Genomic DNA, 13171 nt, shown 5'->3' with positions numbered 1-13171 from the left:
AACCCCAGTCTGCCTGATGCTCGTGGCCAGGCTGGTCTGATGTCCGGAGACGGCAGGTATTTTGTGCTAAAGGGCTCTGGCACTGATCAAGTGAGAAGCATTGACAAGTAAGTACTCCTCTAGATAACACTTTTGGGAAATTTGGCTTAGATTTTCATTTGAGATAAGATATATAGTGAAGACTCAATACTTGAATGTCTTTGAAGTCAAACTTTTCAATACTTGAACGCAAAAGTTCGACTTGGTACTTGAAAAAAATATCTAGCACTTGAACGTTTACACACTTGGTTGTAAACTAAGAGTCCTGGCCTCTCTCTCCCCGCTTCTGCCAGTTGTCTTGCCATGGTTATGAAAACAAAAATATTTTCCTGCTTTTTGTCTGTAGTTTTTCATTTAGAAACTTACAATGGCACCAGAGAGACTTGTCAGTAGTGAAAATAAGGAGAGTTCAAGTGTTAGTGAGCCACATCCCTCCACAAGTAGGTTCACAGGAATCACAGCAGGAGATGAGTTATCCAACATTTTCATGGATGGTGACTCGTCCTCCGATGAATAACCTCCCTCCTCCTCCCCACCCTTCTCCCCTCCTCTTCTACATTATTCATCACCAGCCAGTACAAATCAAAATTGTAGAAGAAAATGCATTGAAACTTTTGTAAACTTAAGGTTTGGCCAAGGTTAGAACGAATGACCTGATTCATAGGTATCAGTAGTTGAGCTTTTTGATACTGGAACAGCCATTTGGAGCTAACTAAGTTCGAATATTGAGTCTCCACTGTAGTTCTTTTTAGATATACATTAAAGAAAAAACAAATTTTTCCAGCACTTTTACGCTATCTTTATTATGAGTTTGCAGGGAGATGTTTTCATTACATTCCATTGAAGTTTCCTTTGTTGTTGACAGTCTCAGCCAATTGAACAGTTGATAATTACATTTTTGTATCAGTATTAAGCATTATTTATGTATCATGGCAACATCAATTCTTGATTATCAAGTAGTAGTATTCTTGGCAATATTTTTAATTTTTCTTGTTTGAGTCAGATGCATTCTAAACCTGTCATAAATGCCTAAAGTATTAGTACATTGTTTATATAATTATACAGTGTATTTTATGCAATTTTTCCTTGATATTCTTGCTTTGTAACTGATATAACAATTAATGAGGTACTGTGAACTAATATATTTTAAACTTTTTTTGTAAATATAGTATACCCTTTATCTCTTTTATTTATTTTATTATTATTTTTTTTTTTTATTTATTTATTTATTTTTTTTTGTTCAAAGGGCTGGCTATTTTTATCTAATTTCTCTTCAGGTGGAGTAACTGTGGCAACCCAGGGTCTGGATGTATCGTGTTGGACAACTGAGTTTGAGTGAGAATGCACAGGAGCCAGACATTGGTGTGGATGGTGTAGTTGTTGAAGAAGATACAATGCAGTCTTGTGCTGTGGGTGGCTCTCTGTGCCACTCTGATGCTGTCTGTGTTGACTATACCCCAGGATTCTGTTGCAAGTGTGGTGACAATTATTTAGGAAATGGCATTAACTGTATCCCTAAAGGTAAAGTAGTAGAGGTTCATATTATTTCTTAGGATTGATCATACTACTGTGATTTAAGACTGATTAAATCTTTACAATTAGAATTTTCAACATATTTCAGTTATTTTCATCTTTTCTCACCACACAGCAAAAAAATGTAATTATTTTTTCTCTTACTTCAAATGAGAATGTTCTTTGCAATTTTTTGTTTGTTTAATTCATAGAATCCTTTCTTTCCTAGTTTTTTTTTCCACAAGAGCAGTATATATGGTGAAGAGATGATATTACAAATATGAAGGTTGTGTCAGGTTTTATCTAAGTATTACTGCAGCAGCAAATAAGTTTTAAGTAAGATTATCTCATTAAGGTTGCAGTGTATTCTCTAATGACAACAATATTTAAGGAATCTGTATTTATTTTTCAGGGGAACCCATGAGAGTAACTGGACAGGTGATTGGAAATCTCAATGGAATCAAACTTGAGGAATTAGACCTTCATTCCTATGTATTAACAAAGGAAGGTCGCAGTTACACAGCCATCTCAAGAGTCCCATCACAAATAGGATATGATCTCCAGAGTATCACTGCCATTGGCACTGGCATTGCCTGGCTCTTTGCAAGCCCAATAAACAATGTAAAGAATGGTTTTCACAGCACAGGTAAACATGGTTTTTCTACTTGTTCATGCCTCATCTCTTTATTGGCTTCTTGTATTGACCAATACATATATAAAAAATTTAAAATATCCATTTGCAAACCTAGACATGACTTTCCTTATTTTTGCACTCAGGAGGTAAATTAAACCGCACTGTGGAGGTAGACTTCCCACAGACAGGCCATCGAGTTGAAGTGCAGCAGCAATTTCAGGCAAGTAGAATACAAGAGTGTGGATGACTGGTGTGTGTTGGTTGAAACAGATTTGCTGCTTGTGGCTATACATGTTTGAAAACTTTAATAGTCCCTTTCCTACAGGGTCTAGATGTCTTCAACTATGTGCCAGTGAAGACTCAGATTACTGGCTCAATTCCAACAATTTCAGTGGGTTCTGAGATTGAGATGGATGCATTTGATGAAGAATATACAAGAGTAAAACCTGGTAAGGTGATGCCACTGTGAATTGTGTTCTTAATTAGTTATTTGTAAGTCCTTGATAGGTATATTCACTCATACCCACATATACAAGGCATGATCAAGAAGTTTGGTAAATGTGTGAATATATATTAAATTATGAACATTAGTATATTTTGTCACTAATCTCCTTCAAGAACTCTCCTTCCACACATACACTCTTGTTCCACTGTACCTGCCACTGTCAGAAAGATACCTGGAAGTTTTCTTTCAACAACAACTTCAAGCGCTCTAACGTGTTTGATTCGCTTCCCTTTCATTGTCTTTTTCAGTTTTGTGAATAGCCAGAAGTCACAAGGTGCCAAGCCAGGGGAATTTGGTGGATACAGGACTGGTGATGAGTCATGGGTTTATGTGTATAATCCAGAAACAAAGGCTCAGAGCTCACAGTGGAAAACACCTTCATCCCCAACACCCAAAAAAGGCATAGATTTTGAAATCACTTGTGAAGGTCATGCTGCTTGCATTCTTTGATAAGGAAGGAATGGTACACATTCAATTTGTTCCCAGAAGCTGCACCATCAATGCTGTTTTCTATGTGGAAGTTCTGAAATGTCTGTGATAGGCTGTTAGATGGAAAAGGCTGGAAAAGTGGAGAAATGGCTGGTTGCTGCATCATGACAGTGTACCCTCTCATATTTTGCTGCTTGTTTAGCAGTTCATGGCTGGGAAGAATATAGCTATGCTTCTGTATCCATCATATTCCCCTAACTTGGCACCTTGTGACTTCTGGCTATTCCCAAAACTGAAAATGATAATGAAAGGAAAGTGATTTGACATTATTGCAGATATCAAATCAAACAAAAAAGAGTGCTTGAAGTTGTTGAAGAAAGAGGAGTTCCAGGCATCTTTCCGACAGTGACAGGAAAGGTGGAGCAAGTGTGTATGTGCAGAAAGAGAGCACTTTGAAGGAGATTAGTGACAAAACATACCAATGTTCGTAACCTAATAAATATTCACACATTTACTAAACTTTTTTATCTCACATATTTCAACAAAATGCTCACTCCTTTTCTCAAGCAGCATCTCTCAATCAAGTTCCTGCTATCCTCTACACATTCATTCTTCCTTGACATACTATGTTGTATCATCTTCACCTCTTTCCTGAACTTTTCTTTAAGAGAGTTTGTTATTACATATACAAATACCCATATGTCATTTCATATGTATATCTTCCCTATCCCAGCATAGAAAATGTGCTATGCCTCATTTAGTTTTATATAGATGCACAAACCAAATCTAATTTGGCAAAAGCATCTCCTGTAGTCACAGTTTTCATCTCTTCTGAGACTAAAGTGCTCCTTGCCACAGGTACCAGTGCCTAGATGCCAATAAATATCTGTTGTAAGTGTGATAGGAAGAGCACTCCTTGTCACCACTACTGACTGCTAGATGCCACCAGAAAAGTATATGTGATAGCACTTTTATTTAACTAAACAAAGGGAAGTGGCCACAGATCTAACTTTACCCCATGCAGGTACCTGCTAAACATAAAACACTTCATATGAAACATGGTACCTGTCAAGAAAGAAAAAAAAAAACGAAAACAGGCAAAAAGACAATTAGCTAAGGCTATGGTAAGAGTAGTTGTTTTCTGTGTTAGCTTTGCTCAGAAGTATGACTCACCATTCTGGAGACTGGACTGGATGGCTAGTTGCCTCCTGCAATAGGCAGCCTCTGCTCATGTGCATGGTTGTAGCTTGGGGAGAAGGTAATTCTTGGAATAATCTCTACATGAGATCATTTTTCTGTGCTGGGATGGAGAAGATAGGCATGTGTAATTACAAATGGCAAGTATAATCACAAAAAAAGGTTTTTACTTATAGAAATTATTATTTATGGTGGATGCAATTACTACAGAAAATTTATCTCCCATGATATAGAGCAACAGAGTACCAGAATGTGAGAGTAACATATGCAAGGACAGTACATGATTAGAGGATTCATTGGTGAAAAATTGAGACAGGGAAGAATTGAGACTCATTATGGTCAACCCCATTTTTACAGAAACAGGCATTTTATATATTGATATATAGGTAAATCAACTTAAGGAGAAATATCTCCATGTGGGGAAGACCAAAGAAAATATTTCAAAAGTTATGGGAGTGGCCTCAAGACCTAGAGGATTTAACTAGGACAAGAACATTTCTTTATTGCAACAAGATGCTACAGTAAGATTGTATCATGAGAATACACACATTTCAGGTCAGTTGAGATCAAGATCAGGCCGAGTATTCCGACTTAAGGGGCAGACCGTTGATACTCCATTTACTGTGCAGACTACAATTGATTTTGATGAATGTGAATGGAAAGACCTGGATGATGGGGATCTGGAGACTCTGAGGCTCAAGGTAAGAATCATAAATTTACTGTACTACACCCATGCCCAATATGAATTACTGTACTATGTTGTTATTTGCACTGAGACTAATTCTTGCTCTCAGCTAGAGTTTGGGCTCTTGATTCTTTAGATAGACCCATAATGAATACAAGTTGCACATAAAAAGTTGGTAAGAGTTCCAAGTTCTAGATTTTGTGGCTCAAAATGTGTTTTGGGGGTGTGTTAAAGAAATAAGTCCCGAAACAGGAAATATGCATCCACAATTTTACATGAATTATCCTGAATCTTAGTGAGTTATGAAGTTAAGTTGCTTTGATTCTGTTCCTGACTGCTTTGTTGTGGGAATTACCATGACAAGAGTTAATATATTTCTTCCTTGTCCCTGCTCCCTCCTCTCTCTCTCTCTCTCTCTCTCTCTCTCTCTCTCTCTCTCTCTCTCTCTCTCTCTCTCTCACACATTTCACCAATTTTGGAGGCATAATAAGGGCCAATTTAATGCAAAAAAAAATAACAGAACAGTACCACACACTTTGCAGTGTAGTATCATGAGAACAACTGACAGTTCATGCGATGTCATCTTGAGCTAAAGACACCCTCTCTGTTTATGAACCAAATTTTCGTTCTTGAACCAAGACAAAATTTGTTAAGAAATTTGGTTCGTCAACTGATTTGTTCATGCACTGGGGTGTTTGTGAGCTGAAATTCCACTGTAAGTTGGATTGGTCTTACTAACACTTGATCTGAATTCTGCAGAATTTACTGTACATTATGGTGACCATCCCCACATATTTTCAACACCTATTCCACTTCTATGTTTCTCATCATAGCCACCCATTCTTTCCATATACTATAGTTATCTTCACCTCTGTCACTCCACAGTTCATTATAGATTGCAGCAATTGCTCTTAGGATTTTCATTTACAGAATGAGTAAAGATGTGTGTTTTCAGGTTTCTAGTAACATCTTCATCCAGTATGATGCCACAGAGGAGATTGTTCGATATGCTCTTTCAGCGAAATTGGCTCCTCTTGAGGGTAAGATTGGTACTTTGTGTAAAAGAGTAGAATGCTCCATTGGTCTAATACAGTTCATGTTAATCTACATTCCTAAGAATCACACTAAAAGCATCTCTTTGCATCTGTCTATGGATACCTTTTCTTACACATTCCAATCTTTTTACTCTCTCTCTCTCTCTCTCTCTCTCTCTCTCTCTCTCTCTCTCTCTCTCTCTCTCTCTCTCTCTCTCTCTCTCTCTCTCTCTCTCTCTCTCTCTCTCTCTCTCTCTCTCTCTCTCTCTCTCTCTCTCTCTCTCTCTCTCTCTCTCTCTCTCTCTCTCATATCTATATTCCTCCATCTATAGTAGCACACAGTTCTAGATAACTAAAACAGCCTACTTTCTCAGTAACTTACCATTCAAAATAGTATTGATTTTTTTACCATCTGCTCTCATACATTTCATTAATTTAGTCATTGTCTGAATTTCCCTCACTTTTACTCATTGTTCTATCTTTAGTTCCACTAAACTTTATTTATTACTACAGAAATTGATCCCTGTGTAGAGGGGCGGCAAGAATGTGGTGAAAACAGTCAGTGCGTTGTTGATGGTGACACTTTTAGGTAAGTTTTCATTTTCTTGATTATTTTTCTTTTATTATTTTTGTGAAAGACACCATCTATTCAAGGACACACTATTGGGGGAGGGGGGAGAAATTCCTGTGCTATTGTTGTTCCCAAAAGGGAAAATAAGATTTTCATATGGACCAGTTTAATTCAGTAGATATGTTGTTACACCTTTCTTGAAATACTCGTAGCTCATGGGAACTCCGTGATATGCCTTTTAGACATTTATATTGTATGGGATTGAGTATAAAGGCTCAAAAATTATCCTGAAACCTGACAGTCATCATGGTTCAGGTGTCTAAGGTACTTGGGTTCTGGTCAGGGACAGGATCTTGTGCATTGTGTTTCTACAGAAAGCTCAAATTGGAGGTAGCACATTATATATGATAACAATAAATTCTTAAGATTTTATAGTTGTTGCAATGTTTATTGTGCATTGTTAGTAGTGGTATTGCAACATTCTTCATTTGAGATAGTAAGCGTTAAGAGACAAGAACACTAGAAGTTGTCAGATATGCTGAGTAGTACACTGCCACCTAACACCTTCATTTTGTTAGCTCTTTTAGTCAACAGTTTACAGTTTAGTTAAATGATTTTATTACTAGATGCTATACCAGTTTAGTGTTTTATAGTATACTGTACATAAACATTGTGATTATTTTGGAAAGCACCCAGATACACATGCAAATACAGTGGAGACTCAATACTCGAACTTGATTAGTTCCAAATGGCTGTTTGAGTATTAAAAAGTTCAGCTATAGATACCTATAAATCAGGTAATTTGTTTCAATCTTAGCAAAACCTCAAGTTTATATGAATTTCAATGTATTTTTTTACAATTTTGACTTTTACATACCATAAGTGAAGGCTAGTGATAGATAACTTAAAAGAGGCGGGGAGAAGGGAGGGAAGGAGGAGGGAGGTCGCCAGAGAATGAGTCACCATCCATGAAAACATCTTTTGTAACTTTTCTCCTGGTGTGATTCCTGTGAATCCACTAATGGAGTGTTGTGGCTCACTAACACTTGCACTCTCACCATGTTCCTTATTTTCATCACTAATAAGCCTCTTTTGTACCATCATAAAAGTTTCTAAATGAAAAACAACCGACAGAACGCAGAAGAATGTTGTTTTTCTCAAGACTACGGCAGGACTAGGGATGCGAACCGGCATCCAGTATACCAGAATTACAGTACTACCGGTATTACCAGTAATACAGTATTAGAACAGTACAGTGGCAGCTGCGAGAAGGGAGATGACAGAGCTTTGTATACAACCAAATGTGCGGCCGTTTGATTACCAGATATTTTCACCATTAATAAGCCTTTGTTGTTAATGTAAATTTATAAATGAAAAACTACAGATAGAATGCAGGAGAATGTTGTTTTGATGACTGCGGCAGCACAAGTCACAACTGGTGGAGGGGGAAGGGGGACACCAGGGAGCCTTTGTTTACAACCACATGTGTGGACGTATGACTATCAGGTATTTATTTTAGTATAAAATCGAACTTTTGCGTTCAAGTATTTAGACGTTTGAGTATTGAGTCTCCACTGTAAATGTTTAATTTAAATATCAATGGATGCATCCACATTTTCTCTTCATGCAGTCATGAGTACAATTATTATCTCCAAAAAATGTTGACAGATGTGTATGTGAACGTGGTTATGAAGAAGTCTATGATGCTACACTGAACAAAGGAATTTGTCTGGATCTCAATGAATGTAGCACCAGTCGTGACAACTGTCATACCCATGCCATCTGTAAGAATACTCCGGGCAGCTTCATTTGCTCATGTAAGCCTGACTTCACCGGAGATGGAGTCAACTGTGAGAGTGAGTTGAAGACAAATGTTTGCTTATTTATTAACTCTTCATGAATACATGTTAAAATGTAAGCCTTATTGGCTGTGACTGAAAAGCATAGGGAACATTAGTTAATGGTTTTTATTATTTTAATACAGTGGACCCTCAGAACTCGAACACAATGCATTCCAGAAGGCTGTTCAAAGACTGAATTGGTTGAGATCCAACACTGTTTTCCACATAGGAAATAGCATAAATAATTTTAATTCATTTCAAGACCTCTCATTCTTACCTAAGTAAATAAAAATTGAAGTAAAATTGACATAATTACTTTACTGATGGCAAATTTTATTGTGGATGTAGAAGGTGATGAGGGAGTTAGGCATGAAGTGAATTGGTTACCCCCCCACCATGGGTGGAAGATGTTGTAAACAAACCTCTTTCAGGACTCTGCAGCTTCTGTTCTTCTCTCACCTTCTCTTGCCTATTTAAAGTTTATTTTTTCTATGAATAATATATAGTACAGGGTTGTTAAGAATCTCTTCTTCAATGAAGAGAGTAGCCAGTCTCCTGTGAGCAGTCATTTTTGTATGCTTCAGCTGATCAGCCATCACAAGTGAAGGGGGACAAGATGTAGAGAGATGACATTCTGTGGAAAGCATCAATACTTATGTAAACAACCAGGACACAACAAACCTTTGACTCCCAACTACCATAGTTTTGAATCCATTGATGGAGTCTTTGCTTAGATACTAAAACACTAAAAAAGATCTTTTGGCAAGCCGGTTAAATGGGTAAGATTGGCATCGGGGAGCCGGTGAACAATAACAATAAAAAAAAACACTGCAGGTTCAACTGGTAAGGAAATGCAAAGGGGGGCACTTAAGAAGCTATTTAATAACCCCATAACAATGAAACTGACATACACATAGAGATATAACATGAAACACATGAAACTGACATATATATATATATATATATATATATATATATATATATATATATATATATATATATATATATATATATATATATATATATATATATATATATATATATATATATATATATATATATATATATATATATATATATATATATATATATATATATATATATATATATATCACATAAATAAGTACAACAATAAAGAACCCAACTTAATACCTAACAATAATACTAATCCTATATGGAGGCAATGTGGAAAAAATGGGACGAGGGGAAGTGATACTTATGAGGTGTTGCAGTGGTGAAGTGCTGGGTGAGGTGGATCCCATGGTAGTCCAAAAGGCATTGTGTTCACTGGTTGAGGCCTTGACCTCGACTGACTTCCAGAAATCAGGGAGCTTGCTTAACACTTCCGCTTGAGTCGAATGGGGACGCGTGAATCCAACTTCGGGACAGTAGCGGGGCTTCATGAGACGATGACGTGGAGGGTTCATGAGACGGTGACGTGGAAGGTTCATGAGACGGTGATGTGGAAGGGGAGGTGGAGAGGTGGTGAACGAGGTAGCAAGCAGAGGAGGTGATGGTAGTGGAGTATGTTACGGGCGGGCCATAACACAACATTCATTGCTTTGATGACATATTTGTTATTAACTATGGTATTAATGGTCAAGTTAGCCTTGGTGGCTACACTCAACCATAACATAGGAGGACTGTGAGGAACTTTGCTCAAATGGACAAGAGATTATTTGAAGGATAGGGAAATGAGAACTGTGATTAGAGATACGTATGCATCTTGGGGTAAAGTAACTAGCGGAATGCCACAGGGGTCAGTGTTAGCCCCCATTATGTTTCAGATTTATGTAAACAGCATACACATTGGGATAAATAGTTATATAAATTTATTCGCTGATGATGCAAAGCTGCTAAGAGTTATCAAAACCAGAGAGGACTGTCTGCTGTTGCAGGAAGATATAAACAAGATCTATGAGTGGAGCAGAAAGTGGAAATTGGAGTTTAATTCCAAGAAATGTCACATAATGGAAATAGGAAAGAGTAAGAGAAGATCGGTATAGAACTATTTGATGGGAGAGGAACAAATAATGATGACTAAAGAGAAAAAAGATCTTGGAGTGATCATACAGGAAAATCTTAGCCCTGAAAAACACATAAGCAAGATATTTGCACTATCATATAAAATGTTGACTAATGTAAGAGTGGCACTTCATTACATGGATAAAGATATGATGAAAAAAATAATCACAAGCATGATATGCCCAAGGCTGGAATATACAGCACTGGCATGGTCTCTGAGCTCTAAAAAGGATATAAGAAAATTGGAAAGGGTAAAGAAGATTGCTGCAAAGATGGTACCGGAACTAAAGGACCTCACATATGAAGAGCGACTAAATGAAATGGGACTGCCAAACTTACAAGATAGAAGAGAATATGGGAACCTAATAACAATGTATAAGATAGTAAATGATATTGAAAAGATAGACAAAGAAGACCTGGTGCTGTTGGCAGAAGAAGATGGAAGGACAAGAAGACATGAAAAGATCAGTATGAGGCAGTATGTGAAGGATATTGGAAAATACAGTTTTCCACAATAGTGGAAAAATGGAATGCATTGGATAATGAAGTTGTTATAACACATGATGTGCATAACTTTAAGGAAAAATTAGATAAATGGAGATATGGAGACAGGACACTATGAGCCCCGCTTGAACCCTGTACAATACAACTAGGTAAATAAATATATGCACATGAACCTGAACCGAGCAACTGAACCGCTCTAAGAACACACACGCACATGAACCTGAGCGGAGCAATTGAACCACTCCAACAATACACACACATAAATAGCACTTCATGCCACTATTCCCCTCTAATAACAGCAAGCATGTAAACAATTAAGACAGAACTTTAGATCTTTACCCTCCACCACTTACATCAGTGTCGGACAACATAAAATAGATTTATTGTTCATCCATCAAGTAGTCTCTGGCCCATACCGGGAGCTGATGCCTCCTTCTTGGCTGCTCCATAGCAGACATGGCAACTGCAGCCTCTTCCTGGATAGAAGTTGTGATGCCCACTGCTTCGTCTTCCCACAGTGCTGAGATCTTGTCTTCACTTCCTTCCACTCTGGTACCATCTTCTGCCTCCTCTTGTAGCCTCTTATCTCCCCACGAATATGCTCCAACCTCATGGTAAGCACACAAGCGGTCCACATGAACAACGCGGGGGCGGCTGCGGGGCCCACAACGTATCCTGTAGATGATGTCTGAAAGCACCTCTGACATGTCATAGGTCCCTTCCCACAGGCTCTGCAACTTAGGAGAGAGGCCTTTTTTCCTCCTGGGATTGTGGAGCCACACCTTGTTGCTTGGCATGAATATTGTTCCTCTTGCCTGAGTGCATAGCATGTCTTCATTACCCGTCCTGCCAACTGTGAATGGCTGCACGCGTATTGGTGAGCCTCCATCAGCGCTTCCCTCAAGGTCTGTGCGTACTCCGTTGTCTCATGCTCTGAGGCGTCTTGTGGTGGGCGCCCAGTCACCAGGTCTATAGGCAGTCTCAGCTCACATCCCAGCATCAGCCTTGCGGGGGTGTAGGCTGTGGCCTCATGTTCTGCAGAACAATACGCCATCAGGAGGGTGGGTAGCTTGGTGCCCAGTCCTGTTAATCTGTACTGCAGCACTTGGCAATCTCATGGAGGAGGGTGTGGTTAAACCACTCCACCATGTCGTCTGACTGAAGACGTATCAGTGTAATGCGTGTCTTCTTGATGCCTAACAGATGACAGCACTCTTGGAAGACCAGATTCAAACTCCCTCCTCTGATCGGAGTGGAGCTCACATGGCATGCCAAAATGAGCAAAGAATTGGTCCACCAGCATGCCAGCTACTATCGCCACCTCATGGTCAGGGAGTGCATACGCCTCAGGCCATAAAGTGAAATAATCCATCACCACACAGATGAACCGATTTCCCCCGTGTGGTGACAGCGATGTCCACAGCGATGCACTCCATGGATGTGCCCACCTGGTACAGCTGTAGTGGTTCCCGTGTCCTCCGGGCTGGCCTTTTCTTGGCACAATAAATGTCATAGGCACGGCACCATTCCTACACATCTCGCTGCATCCCAACCCAGTAGAAACATTGTCACAAGCGGCTTAAGGTCTTCTTTTCTCTCAGGTGGCCACTTGTGATGCTTCAATGCACCTCTTAGAACAACTCATGCCACAGAGCATGGGGCACGAGCACCACCCAGTAGCTTGCCCGTCCCCATGTGTCCTCCCAGTGCCGCTGCAACTTGCCATCCTGGAGGCACAGTAGCGCCCACTGTTGCCATAGGTGCTTCATGCCAGGGCTCTCATCCACCATCTGCTGCCAGCTGAGCCTTGCTGCAGAGTCCTCCTTGCACTGTATTACAGGTGCGAGCTCGGTTTCCTCTCTTTGAGCCTGCCTCCACCATTCCTCAGTCTTGTGAACCCTATCAGCCACACGCAGCAGTTGACACTCCACTTGCATTTTCTTTCGCGAGCAGTGTGCACAGTCAGACTTAGAGGGGCAATATTGTTGCGCATTGTTGTGCATGTGACCAGGGTGATGCTGTACCTCATACTGGAATTGCTCCAGCCTCCCCAGCCACCTCACCAGCTGTCCTTCAGGTGCCTTGAGGAACTTGAGCCATCCGAGGGCCACATGGTCTGCCCATATGGTGAATCTGGTGCTGTAGAGATATGGAGTGGAAGTGTTTGATGCTCTTTACCATAGCCTGAAGTTGCA

At 39.4% G+C, this 13171-nt stretch overlaps 1 protein-coding gene and 1 long non-coding RNA gene across 2 annotated transcripts in view; one reads left to right on the top strand and one right to left on the bottom strand.

Moving 5' to 3' along the window:
- Nucleotides 1–822: 822 nt before the first annotated feature.
- LOC123520845 lies at nt 823–9300 on the bottom strand. Its single transcript, XR_006679397.1, has 3 exons — nt 8870–9300; nt 4293–4419; nt 823–1504 (listed from the first exon to the last, which is right to left on the bottom strand). It is a non-coding gene; the product is annotated as an uncharacterized LOC123520845 (long non-coding RNA).
- Nucleotides 1347–13171, top strand: part of LOC123520843 (nidogen-1-like) — a 61579-nt gene continuing 49754 nt past the window's right edge. The window contains exons 1-8 of the mRNA XM_045283479.1: nt 1347–1560; nt 1964–2197; nt 2329–2405; nt 2511–2634; nt 4872–5017; nt 5957–6041; nt 6549–6624; nt 8275–8462. Of these exons, the coding sequence (XP_045139414.1) occupies nt 1347–1560; nt 1964–2197; nt 2329–2405; nt 2511–2634; nt 4872–5017; nt 5957–6041; nt 6549–6624; nt 8275–8462 (1144 nt within the window). The remainder of the gene's footprint in view (nt 1561–1963; nt 2198–2328; nt 2406–2510; nt 2635–4871; nt 5018–5956; nt 6042–6548; nt 6625–8274; nt 8463–13171) is intronic.

The sequence above is a fragment of the Portunus trituberculatus genome, chromosome 47 (assembly GCF_017591435.1).
Source record: "Portunus trituberculatus isolate SZX2019 chromosome 47, ASM1759143v1, whole genome shotgun sequence".
In the NCBI taxonomy this organism is placed as follows: domain Eukaryota; kingdom Metazoa; phylum Arthropoda; class Malacostraca; order Decapoda; family Portunidae; genus Portunus; species Portunus trituberculatus.
The sequence above is the reverse complement of the archived record's forward strand: the minus strand, read 5'-3'. Positions and strand labels throughout refer to the sequence as shown.